The sequence below is a fragment of the Lepisma saccharinum genome, chromosome 1 (genome assembly GCF_977018435.1).
Source record: "Lepisma saccharinum chromosome 1, izLepSacc3.1, whole genome shotgun sequence".
Taxonomy (NCBI): domain Eukaryota; kingdom Metazoa; phylum Arthropoda; class Insecta; order Zygentoma; family Lepismatidae; genus Lepisma; species Lepisma saccharinum.
The window spans coordinates 131,077,783-131,091,143 of record NC_139229.1 but is presented as its reverse complement, the minus strand read 5'-3'; the positions used below and the strand labels follow the sequence as shown (position 1 = coordinate 131,091,143).

Below are 13,361 nucleotides of genomic sequence, written 5' to 3'. Positions count from 1 at the left end.
AAAATTGAAGGATGGCACATTACTTTGTAACTCAAAAAATACCAAAATGTCACTTAACATGTTTTACACCTGAGCCCTTCAATTTATACTTGTTAGTGCACCACCCTATTTGTTACATCAGTTGTTAAAAACTCCATGTCGTGGAGTAAAGTTTCAACTCTGTTAAATATCATGTCGTTCAAAAACATTACTGATGCTCTAGCACTACTGCAATATGTTTTTTTATTTGCAAGTTTCCTACTGCATGCTAATTAAATTTAAATTATCAGACTTTACTATTGTTTATGTAGTTGTTGATAATAGGTTCGTTTGTATACCATTTATTCCAGGAATGTAATAGGTTCGTTTGTATAACATTTATTGCAGGAATGTGTGAATATTGGTTGAAAGTGGCATATCTGAACTGATATTGGAATGTGTATAATTGCAATATTCATACCAATTCTGATATTCAATTTCTTAGTTTCAAAATTTTGATCATAGGGGAAAATATTCACATAATTTTGGTATTTTTAGTGCAGTTGTGTTGTCCTCCAGAGAAGAAAAATATAGCAAATGTTTGTTTTGAAACTGTTTAAATTATTTCAAATCTCATAACTTTACTCCTTTTCATAAGTATGTAAAACTGTTTCTGTAGCAGCATAAAAAAAATGTATATATCTAGGAATATTTACACATCATGTGCATCAGAATCAGTTCAAAGCACTAAATTCCCAACTTTGTTTTTTTACTAATTATTTATGTTTGTTTTTTTACTAATTATTTATGTTAATGATAAAAGAGCTTGATGCTGCCAGATTTCAATCAACTTGTTTGTGCATTTATAAGTTTTAAATGTTTCTTGTGACATATTTAGCATCAGTATCAAATTTCTTGTAATCTTCATCCCAATGAGTCCAGCAATTCAGATCATCTTTTATACTACCCGTGTACTTGGTGAACGCAACATGGAATGAGAAATCACAAGTGGCAAATAAATGTAGAAGTAAAATTATGAATTACAACATTTTTTAATATGAAAATGAACATGGCAGTTTATTAATAATATTCTTTGATTCCAGGTGCCTGGGAAGTGCGATGCCTTCATGTGTTATGGACCCCTCACGACCGATGGGTATGGCTGTTGTTACAATCCTCGTGCCTACGATATTAACTTTGGTATTTCTTCCTTGCGGTCAAATCCTATTACAGATACAATAAAATTTAAGGATTCACTAGTAGCCTGTCTTACAGATATGCACGATTTGTTAATGAAATTACAAAAATGCAAACTGTGATTTCAAATAACTTTTTAGAATTTTGAACTGTAGAAATATTCCTGCGAGGAATGTGGAATCTAGGTTTTGTAAAACTTTTCAATGCATTTGTTATAATCAAAGTATATGTGATATATCCCGAATTAAAGCTAAACATGAACTGTTTGTAGTTTTGTATAAGAGTATTTTATGTCAGATTTGTGTGCTTGTTTATTTAGTCTTATCTGTAACAGAGAGAGCTATTATTGCCCTTATCCTTCACTTGTTTTGATATTTGTTATGAATTAAAAGTGAGATAAAATCACATCACCACCACACATTTTTTTTACCCATCCCTAAAGAAGGATCGAGATCAGTAAAGAAAATATCAAAGACAAAACAAGGTAGGTTTTGTGATTTTATCTAGTTTTTAATATGTTGATGAGGCATGTTAATTGTTATCAAGTTACAGTATTTCAAAATTCAAAAGTACAAACAAAAGAACCTTCAGCCAGAATCCTTTGCTGATCTTCCCATCCTAGGACACAGCGAAGCTTGCTCCATTCTGCCCCTCCCCTCAATGCACATGACATACTATTCTTTTGCTGGTGGTCCCACTATAGATAATCCATCCTATCAGGTTTTAATATAAGTATCTTGTAAACCCTATTTTCTTCTTCTATCAGTGCCAAATGACATCTCATATTCAATTAATGTACGAGGTTAATATTATGCATGAAGTTAATTTGTATGCATCTAGTATTCTCAGTGTTTCAGTTGCATTATCACTATCAAGTTCAAATATTATATTGAGCCAGGGTGCGAAATCATTGAAAACTGATGGGAGGAGAAATGGTGCATCATCAAACCCCCTCCCCCACAAACATATGTGTATATTATATAACATACATATTTGTAATGTTAATAAAAGTAAAAATAAATTACTCAATTAAAAATATATTATTATTAATTACATAAAAGAAATTAATTTGTTACTTTTATACATATCAGATATTGCAAAGAAGCTAATTTCTTTACCAACTGGTTAAAGATGTTAATAAATAATGAAATAGTTCAAGTGGTTTTATTATGTGCACGTTTTTGTTTAGTTTGTGCTTTGTTAATATAAATCAATTAGATCTCATAGTTACTATTGTTTTGCATTCTTGTTTTACTTTTATTGTGTGTATTGATGTAGATTTGTTAATTATCTCTTGAGAGAGGATGCATTCAATACTCACAACTACACTAATTTGTGTGTGTTTTCGATATTATTCTTAGTAAAGAATATTTGAAATTAAAATTAATTGCTTATCTTTTGCTTGTTATAACAAAAACTCTCCCCCCTGGAAATGTTTGGTGGGGGATTTTTCAGGCCAAGATTGTTGGTGGGGGAAATCCACCCCTGTATTGAGAACTTAATATGAAATTGAAAAGGGTAGAACATTGGGAGTCCGAACGATAGGCATCCCAAATAAAAATGTATATTTCTAATATAACTAGGTCGGTTCTGGTTATGCTTCTGTAGCGAATCTCATTCATTCACTACAAGGAAAGTTTTGAGAATTATTTATCCATCATAAATTCACCCAGTTTGATACACTTTCAAGACAAAATCTCCAGGTTTGTCCCCATACATGCACACATTGACCTTAATAGTTAATGAATGCCTAGTGACAATTCCTACTTCACAATGCATTTTTCATACTGATGTTGCACATTCCTTTGAAATCTGATGCTTGCTAATTGCTTTCAAACCTATAGAATGCACTGGAATCCCGATGTGTACTACTCACTTTTATAGCTCCAGAATGCTATGTAATGTCAGCATTTCAACAGGTTTCAACATAAGTAAATTGCAGAAGCCATCACTCTTGTCTTCAGAAATTGAAGTGAAGCTTTCCTAATGGTAAATATGAAACAGATTTCTCTCAGGATATCAACCAGGTCATTTCTGGATATGCTTCAGAGGTTTTGAGAGCTAATGTTACTTTCATCTTCAGGGATTGAAGAGAAACTATGGTGGCAGCGAATGATGAAGAGATTCCTAAGCTTCAGAACATTCAGTCAAAAGACTATTTAAGTCATTAACTTTGGAGACCTAGTACAATGTATCCTGTGTATTCCAGGCCATTTCATTTTAAATATCTCGGGAAAACCCTGCCCAAATCTCGTAACCATAGTTTTCTGTTTACATAAGATTTCTCTTCCGCGTTACAGAAAAAAATGTTTGCTCTATTTATGTGGGAGAATAACAACAAACTTTTCATACATCTGCATGTGTTGTTCACAGTCAGTTTTCTATAACAAATTGTATGAACTTTTCGAATCAGTCATTAATGAATATGTAACTTCCAAGTGTGCCTTAACATTGCTTTTATATGGGGACCAAGAATTTGTTTGAAAAGGATTATTTCTTTTAAAGGAAAAGGATTTAGCTGTACTAAAGTAGGCAAAAATGGCTTACTCAGAAACACTATGTAATGATTGATATTTATTAATTATATCAATTTATGTATATGTATTTTATCATGCTGTGTAAATGTAAATAAATACACCGAATCGATTTATTTAATACTATTTTCCATACAGTACAGATTTGTTTACCTGAAATTGAGAGCAGAGGTTTAGAGATAAAGAATTTACAGGGGAATTTCCTGGGTCCAATTGCCTGTAAATGAACACTGTATGTGAACAGGCTTGATGAACAAAAATATCATTATTTGAATATCGGTATCTATAATTATTGTTATATAATAAGATGAACTTCTAGCACATATGTCAATTTACAAAAAAACAAAGTTCAACCTGGAATATATTTCTCGAGTTTGTAAATGTTTTCAGTGTAAGCTGCAATCGATGATATTACTTACAGTTTAACATGAAAAGAAGTCAATCTCGTGTGAATATTTACTTATGTTTGTTTACACTTGTTGTAACTTGTAATATATTTTATTGATGGTTATTGAATTTTTATTTTTTGTCTTGTTTGAGATAAGACATTGAGACAGGTGCACATGTTCACAGAGTACACATGTGGAAAAGATTTTACAGTTTAGTCAAACCTTACAAGTACAGTTTTCCATAAGGTGCACATTTATTTAACCCAGGATCGTTCTCGCGTGCTGTAGTCATGTCGCTGGTCGTGGCGCTCACCCTTGCTTTTCAGGCATATTTCACCATATTTTAATTTTTTCTTTTCTTGTAATGATCTGTTTATTATAATCCTTCTTATTCATTACATTTTTGTTTCAAAATGTTTATTTGTTTTCAAACAGCGTAGTATGCATCGTCGAAGCCAACAAGTCTCAGCGTTAACAAAAAGTGCAAGTTCCTCTGAGGTAGTTCCATCTGACCTCCAGAAATCTGATATGATATAAAATCACTGCGACACTTTTCAAATTTTCTATTAACATGACAAGAACATATAGGTACAAAAACTCAATAGAAACACGATAGACCTATTGACTAAATAATGCACAAATGTAAATAAAAACAGTATATAACTTAATTGGTTGTGTGCGAGCCCTGCGCTCACACTGACATCACTATTTACATCATCTCATAAAAATGTGATCCGGTCGCTCGTGAAACGCTAAAAGTCAGCTAGAGAGCACCACAGGCCAATATTTTAAATACTGTTAAATTCTGCACTTGAATATTGAAAAAGCCTCTAATGTTTTAAATATTATGTATTCCTCTGTGTGTGGTAGTCGTAAACAACACTTTATGTAACACAAACAGATGTTTCTACTTCTTTTATGGAAAATGGGAAAAAAAAACCTCTTTAACTTGATAGTTGACCCTTTCATGCAGGCTTTTTGGGTTGAATAATTCTTTCCCTACCCACTGCAATATCTACATCATGCTTCCGAGCGTGAAACAAAATTGCATACAAACACGATGCACCTCAAGACCTTCCATTTACACTTTGTTACACATCCAACACACATTATATGCATGTGTTCAATCAAGTTGGTGGCATGATGTAGCAAGAGGCACAGAATTGCCAAAACTCTCCTCTAGATGCCTTACTGCCAGTTTTGGCTAATTGTGAGGATGATGATGATGAATGATATGATTAAATTGAAGAAAGAACACCCATGCTCAAGCTGGGATTCAAATCTGGGAACCTTGTCATCATGGCTGACATGATGCTAACCACTCCAGGACAAAGATTGACCTCTAGATACCATCATTAGGTGTTATACAATCCCAAGTGCTGGTAAAGGTGCAAGTCATTCTGCCAGACACAAGGCAGCATAGATCTGCCTTTCGTTTGACTCTTTGTTCTACATGAAGGAAACTGTTCCTCACAGCTTTAAATGGTGCAAACATTTGTACGTGGCATTGTAAATTATAGTACTAGTCGACATTTTGAGAAAAAAGTTCGAATGTTTTCAAATCAATAAGTGATTCTTGAAGTATTTTGAATGCTGATCATGGAAATGACATCCATTTTTTCGCATCACAATATGATTTTTCACAATTGGACAATCAAACTTCTCATATTCGCCATTACATCACATTTATTACACAACACAAAATAAATTTATAGAAGGGAATTTCGGTTGGTCCCAAACCAATAGATGATGTTGGAAGTATTTTGAATGCTGATCACGCAAACGGCATTAATTTTTTTCCCATCACATCAGGATTTTTCACAATTTCACAATCATAATTCTCATATTCACTATTCCATTACACCTACAAGGTAACCAAAAAAGTTCTTGCCGTTCTAGAGCAGTGATGAACAAAGAGCAATACAGTGGACTGTACGTACCTTTAGGTTTCGAAGTAATCTCCATCAGCATCCAACACCTTTTGCCAACGTTCCTGCAAGTGCACAATACCCTGGCGATAAAACTCTGCGGTCTTGGATGCAAAGAAGTCCGTGAGTGCGTTCCGCAGGTCTCTTTCATTTGCGAAGGATCTCACACGGAGGTGGTTGTCGAGGGAATGAAACAGGTGGTAATCTGTTGGTGAATATGGTGGATGACAACAGTGTCTCCCAGCCAAGTTGCTGAAGGGTCTCCCAGGTCCTTTTTGCCACATGTGGCTTGGCATTGTCGTGCAGGAACAGCACACCCTTGCGATTCACCAATGCCGTTTCCTTCTGCCGCAATGCACGGTGCACCCTTTGCAACTGCTGAGAGTAGAGGAAAGCACCACTAGCTGACAATTCCGCCATACAGAGAGCATAACCATTCGTGGGTGTAGAGGTGGTCTTGAGGTGTGAGGAACAGGGTCACGTAGCGACAACCAATGTCTGGTACGCTTGGGAGTGTCATAGAGGACCCACTTTTCGTCACCAGTGAGCAAGCGATCAAATATGGGTGTGTCCAGGTGCCGAGTGAGCAAGGACAAACAGGCTGTAACTCGTTGTTCTTTGTTGGCTGCCGACAATGTGTGGGGTACCCACTTGCTTAACTTGTATGACTTCCCTATCCCATGCAGGTGCAGTCTGACTCTCTCAGCGGAAACATGGAACCTTTCTGCAAGTTCATCACACGTGTCACCCTGTCCTCCTCGATGGCCACTTTCAGGGCCTCGTCATCCAACACATGTGGTCGTCCATTGCGAGGTTCATCCGAAAGGCTCACATCTCCCGAACGGAATTTCTGGAACCAATGCCTGGCAGTGCGTTTGTTCATGGCATTCTCCCCAAATGCCTGGCAAATGCGGCAACTTGATGCAGCACCTGACAGGTCCACTTTAAAGTCATATAACAAACACACTCGATCAAGCTGCTTCGATACCTCCATTTCTCTTCGACTCTGGACGAGCTATGACTGCTGTGTGTGAGCAAAGTGCCTGTATTACTGACAGTTGATGGTCAGACTAACTCCCGATCGCTTGGCAGGCATGTGCGTCATTTCGTTTCCTCTCTGTGAGCGCATGATTAATGGAACGTCAAAAACGGCAAGAACTTTTTTGGTTACCTTGTATTACGAGGGTCACTATTTATATTTTGAGCCTTGGCAACTGATTGAAGTTAGGTGCGATTTGACGTTTGCACGGAATCGTCTGGCATTATTGACCATAACGTACTTCAAATATTTTGTCAATAGCTTCATTTGTGTTGTTTATGTTGCCTTGGAGATTGCGCGACAACAATAAAATGGAATTAACTCTTGAACATTTTCGTGCGATGATTTTTTACGATTTTCGACGTGGATTATCAAGACAAGAGTGCATCGATCAACTTACTTCCATATTTGGAGATGAAGCCCCATCCTTTGCCACTGTGAAACGCTGGTATAACGAATTTAATCGTGGCCGCCATTCGCTCACCGACGAGATTCGCGAAGGTCGTCCAAAATCAGTTGTTGTTCAAGAAAACATTGATGCTGTGCAAAACCTAATACTGCAAGATTGTCATGTGACATACTGTGAGATTGAGGCAACCATAGGCATTAGTTCCACCAGCATATATAAAATATTACATGATCATTTAGCTGTGAGAAAGGTATGTTCTCGTTGGATCCCACACAATTTGACAAAAACTCAAAAAGACGCTCGCGTCAATTGGTGCAAACAAATGCTCAAGAAATACAATTGTGGTGCTTCAAAAGACGTATATAAGATTGTAACAGGTGACGAATCATGGATATATGCGTATGAGCCGGAACGTAAACAGCAGTCGACTGTATGGGTGTTTCAAGATGAACCCAATCCAACAAAATTTGTTCGCGCTCGAAGCACATCAAAACAAATGGTCGCCTGTTTTTTTGGGAAAACTGGTCATGTGGCAACTGTGCCTTTAGAGGAACGTAGAACGGTCAACTCTGAATGGTACACAACAGTTTGTTTGCCAGAGGTCTTCGGTCAAATACGGAAAACAAACAAACGCCGTCGGATCATTCTTCATCAAGACAATGCCAGCTGTCACACATCTCGTCTAACAACAGACTTTATGAACAGTCAAGAATCGAATTGATGGGTCATCTGCCGTACAGTCCTGATTTGGCACCCAATGACTTCTTCTTGTTCCCGAATGTCAAGAATAAATTGCGTGGACAACGATTTTCGTCGGCGGAAGATGCTGTTGATGCATTCAAAAACCATATTATGGAGGTGTTTCAAGAAGATTGGAAAAACTGCTTTGACAAATGATTCGAACGAATGCAAAAGTGTATTGACCATAAAGGAGAATACTTCGAAAAACAATAAAGCAGTTTTCAATGCCAAATTCCTGTTTTTTCATTGTTAGGCTCAAAATATAAATAGTGACCCTCGTACAGAAGGCAAAAAAATAAATTTATACAAGGTAAATTTTGGTTGTTTACAAACCAATACGAGAAGTATTTTGAACTCTGATAACGGAAATGACATCAATTTCTTCCAATCACATCAGGATTTTTCTCTAGGTCAGGATTTTTCTATTGAATATTGGACATTTTATGAAGGAAATATTCATGAGGGATTTTGAAAACAAAAGTACGTAATCAAAGTCCATACAATTTTCATTCCAGTGTGTCATATGAGGGTGGATTAAATGCACACAATTCTACATGAATTTATGGTTCAAAATTGGAGGATTTGTATTGTAAAAAATCAACATTTTATGACCATCTAAACAGATCCATCTATTGGGGAAACAATGGAACTACACATTTTATTGTGAAATTAATGCAGTCAACATATTGCTGTTTTCTGAAAAAAAAATTGACGATGCATAAAAATGGATCTGCATGCTGAAATTATTCAGAGACAAGTCATCTGCGAGACATTGAAACTCATGTCGACCAGTGTACTCCTAAACTGCGCACCTTCCATTAGGAGAACATAAGAGACCTTCAGTTAACATCATCATATCTCTGGTTTTCAACTAGGACTGAGTCACATTAACTTAAACCACTCCTCAAATTTCAATAAGCACCAGGAGTGCAAAGACATCCAAATTACAACTTTCCTTCCTGGTCTGCATTTTACAGGGAGGCTCTGGACTCGCAGCGAGTATAATCCTCTTATGTTTGTAATTGCTCTTTAATCCATATCATTTTATCACCCACCATTCATCTTTATCTTTGTGACCAAAAAGCAAATTAATTAAATCAAAAAGCACCAATATTATACATAATACAGATGGGCACGGTGTAAACATTGAATGAATTTTCTAGGCATATTTGAAAGACTTTTATCACTGTAGTAGTTCAAAATTATTTTGAAAAATTGATCGATTCACTTGAGAGATACAAAGATAGCTGTCATTTATTCACTAACTTCAATTTCATGAACAAACTCTTAGAATTTTGTCTTCATGATGTAACTACATTTTACAATATAAAACCTTACTTCATTTGATGAAAAAATTCTGAAACACTATTGGTTGAAATTTAGATAAGCAACGAGTGGCATGCTTCAGAATAAGATGTCATAGTAATAAGTGGTACTGGGAATTTTTCGTCATTCCTTTGAATTTTGAGGCTCGCCAACTCTTTGTCATTGGTGATTTTCATGAAATTGACAATAATAAGAATTTTTGTCCGAAACTTTGCAACATAATGAAAGCACACACAACTGACAAACTGTTACTGTAATTTCAAAGAATTGCATGTTTTCTTCCCTAGGAGTGGAAAAATGTCAGTGTAACAGATGACCCTCTACTCCACACTAGGGATGGCCAAACGGATCCGGATCTGAAAAATCCGGATCTGGATCCGAGAGTTCCGGATCCGGGTCTGAAAGTTTCGGATCTGGATCCGGATCCGAGAGTTTCGTATCTCAATCCCATTATAATATTACCACACCTTAAAAGGTATTATGATCTTCGATTACAAAGAAATTTTTCATTAGTTAGTCCTTCAAGATTTTTTTTCGAGTGTTGTTCCTAAAAGACTTTGCTACGCATCTGCTAACACACTCGTGCACAAAAATGTCTGAGGTGATTTTGTAAATGCCATTGAAACGAATATGTATTCATTCGAATGTATTGGAAATGAAAACACACATAAATGTGAGACATTCCATTCCAGGATGAAACCTTTAACACATATAACAAGATAGAAATGTTATACAAAAATTATACAATTGTTCTACAGTTACAGTTTTACAAATTAAAATAAAACATTATAATATATGCAGTGTTAAATAATTACAAAGTGTAAGACTAACAAGGGAGGTTATCTAAGTGTCCCCCTCCGATTTCCATGAAACTTGGCAGTATAGTGGGGCCCAAAGGAAGAATTAGGTGTTTTTTTGTTTCAGCAAAAAAACGGTTTCAGGGGGCAAAACCCCCTCAAATGTCAAGATGAGGACAAATTGAAGTGAGGATCTGACCCCTGTGTCCCTCCGATTTCCATGAAACTTGGCAGGTGTATAGTGGGGCCCAATGGAAGAAATGCGTGTTTTTTTGTTTCAGATAAAAAACGGTTTTAGGGGGCAAAACCCCCTCAAATGTAAAGATGAGGACAAATTGAAGTGAGGATCTGACCCTGTCTCCCCCTCCAATTTCCATGATACTTGGCAGGTGTGTGTATAAACGGGCCCAAATGAAGAAATACGTGTTTTTTTTTTGTTTCAGCTAAAAACCGGTTTTTGGGGGGCAAAACCCCCTCAAATGTCAAGATGAGCACAAATTGAAGTGAGGATCTGACCCCTGTGTCCCTCCCATTTCCATAAAACTTGGCAGGTGTATAGTGGGGCCCAATGGAAGAAATACGTGTTTTTTTGTTTCAGCTAAAAAACGGTTTTAGGGGGCAAAACCCCCTCAAATGTCAAGATGATGACAAATTGAAGTGAGGATCGGACCCCTGTGTCCCCCTCCGATTTCCATGAAACTTGGCAGGTGTATAGTGGGACCCAAAGGAAGAAATACGTGTTGTTTTTTTTTTGTTTCAGCTAAAAAACGGTTTTACAGGGAAACCCACTGAATTGTCAAGATGAGGACAAATTGAAGTGGGGATCAGACCCCTGTGTCCCCCTCAGAATTCCATGAAACTTGGCAGGTGTGTGTATAAACGGGTCCAAATGAAGAAATACGTGTTTTTTTGTTTCGGCAAAAAAATTGTTCTAGGGGGCAACCTCCTCTCAAATGTCAAGATGAGGACAAATTGAAGTGGGTATCTGACCCCTGTGTTCCCCTCCGATTTCCATGAAACGTGGCAGGTGTATAGAGGGACCCGAAGGAAGAATTACTTGTTTTTTTGTTTCAGCTAAAAACTGTTTCAGGGGGCAAAATCCCCTCAAATGTCAAGATGAGGACAAATTGAAGTAAGGATCTGACCCCTGTGTCCCTCCCATTTCCATAAAACTTGGCAGGTGTATAGAGGGGCCCAAAGGAAGAAATACGAGTCATTCCATGCCAAATCAACACAGATATGTGCAATTTTTAACCTGACCATCTCCGATTTTCATGAAATTTGGGGAGTTGAAACTATGCATAGAACTTAGTAACTATGAAAATTTTTAGTCTCGTGCGTCTTGTAATTGTTAAATTATTCAAGGTCAAAGTTTGCAGAAATTGCCCTTTTTGAGCCCGCTTAGCTATACTAAATGTGCTGTAACTCCGCCACTATTTTGCCTAGGAAGCTCAAATAAAGCTTATTGCACAGGGAATTGAATAGGCTTTCCAGTGATATATAACAAGCCTACCTTTGGATAAAAATATAATTTTGTCACGTGACCTTGACTTTTGACCATGAATATCTCAAAACATGTCATCACCAAAAATCGTGAAAAAAATATATTTGGTCCCTCATACCATACTCTAAAACATATCAAAAAATCATTCTGGGACTGCAATGGGATCAGAAGATACAAAATAATATGTGTAACTATGTGACTGATAAAAGCCCCATTACATGAACTATGAAGAGTCAAATGTCCCTTAACACCCCCTACAAAATGTGAAGGAGTTATCCTGGGTATAATTGGTCATAAAAGAAATAGGTTAGGCACAGGGAGATCCCTAGCCGTGTGTGTCAAGCGCAGGTCCGGCATATTGTTGACCGCCCCATTGAATTCAACGCAAAAATTTCAAAGGAAAGGGGGTGATGTGATATATCAAATGAGGCTAGAATTTCACGAGAAATGAAGTGACGAAGGTTTATCCAACATACATTTAACCAGCAAAAATTTATTACTGCATGCTTGTAACCATTTTCTCCTTTTCGAGGTGTTAAAAACAAAGCATTGGAATGCTCCTAACGTGTTAGGAACTCATCGAGATCATGCCGACATCTTGGGAGAGAAAGAAGTATATGCACCATTGAATATGATTTTAATCAGCTACATTCACCAAATAGTTGAATAGTGAAGAATATTTGGAAAAGTATCTCAAACAATTACGTGACACTTCCTTTGGAATGAAAAATTCTTCAGTGACGAGGCTAATTTTTATGTTCACGGCGAAGTTAATAAAAATAATATGCAATACCTGTGATTTGCTCAGTCGAATGGTTGTTGCTGGTAAGCTAATTATGTGGTATAATGTATGGCGAACGGAAATGGTTGGTCCATATTCAACAACGGAACCTTAAATGGTGAGGGCTTCTTGGATTTGTTAAGTGAACAGGCTTTTTTCACCCTTGCTTACGGGATATGGCACTTTTCGAGAGTTTTGAAACAGGACAGAGTGTGACCACACTATGTGGACATTTTGCAATTTCTTCAATTTTCTAGGTAGATTGATGGGCACATGGGGATCTATTAAAAGGCCTGCACATTCCCCAGATCTAACATCTTAGGAGGACTTTTACCTTCAGAAACATTTGAAGAGAATGGTGCATGCACTAAAAGTCCCTGATATTGACCATCTGAGAGAAGGCATAGTTGCTGCTTGCGATGTTGTTGCACATGCTATATTGCCAAATGTTCTATGCGAGTGTGAGAGACGTCAACGAGTGTGCTCACAGGAACAATGACAACATTATAATGTGCATATATCGTAAGTTAAAGATATGTGTATAACTTTTTGCTGGCGTAAGATACGTTGGAAAATCCTTCGTCACTTCATTTCTCGTGAAATTCTAGCCTCATTTGATATATCACATTACCCCCTTTCCTTTGAAATTTTTGAGTTGAATTCAATATGGCGGTCAACAATATGTCGGACCTGCGCTTGACACACACGGCTAGGGATCTCCCTGTGCCTAACCTATTTCTTTCATGACCAATTATACC

At 36.9% G+C, this 13,361-nt stretch overlaps 1 protein-coding gene across 1 annotated transcript in view; it reads left to right on the top strand.

The window, feature by feature from the left end:
- The window catches only part of LOC146001367 (carnitine O-acetyltransferase-like), a 57,046-nt gene extending 52,800 nt beyond the window's left edge, over positions 1-4,246 (top strand). The window contains exon 14 of the mRNA XM_083138697.1: positions 1,062-4,246. Within this exon, the coding sequence (XP_082994823.1) occupies positions 1,062-1,277 (216 nt within the window). The 3' untranslated portion in view covers positions 1,278-4,246. The remainder of the gene's footprint in view (positions 1-1,061) is intronic.
- Positions 4,247-13,361: the final 9,115 nt, after the last annotated feature.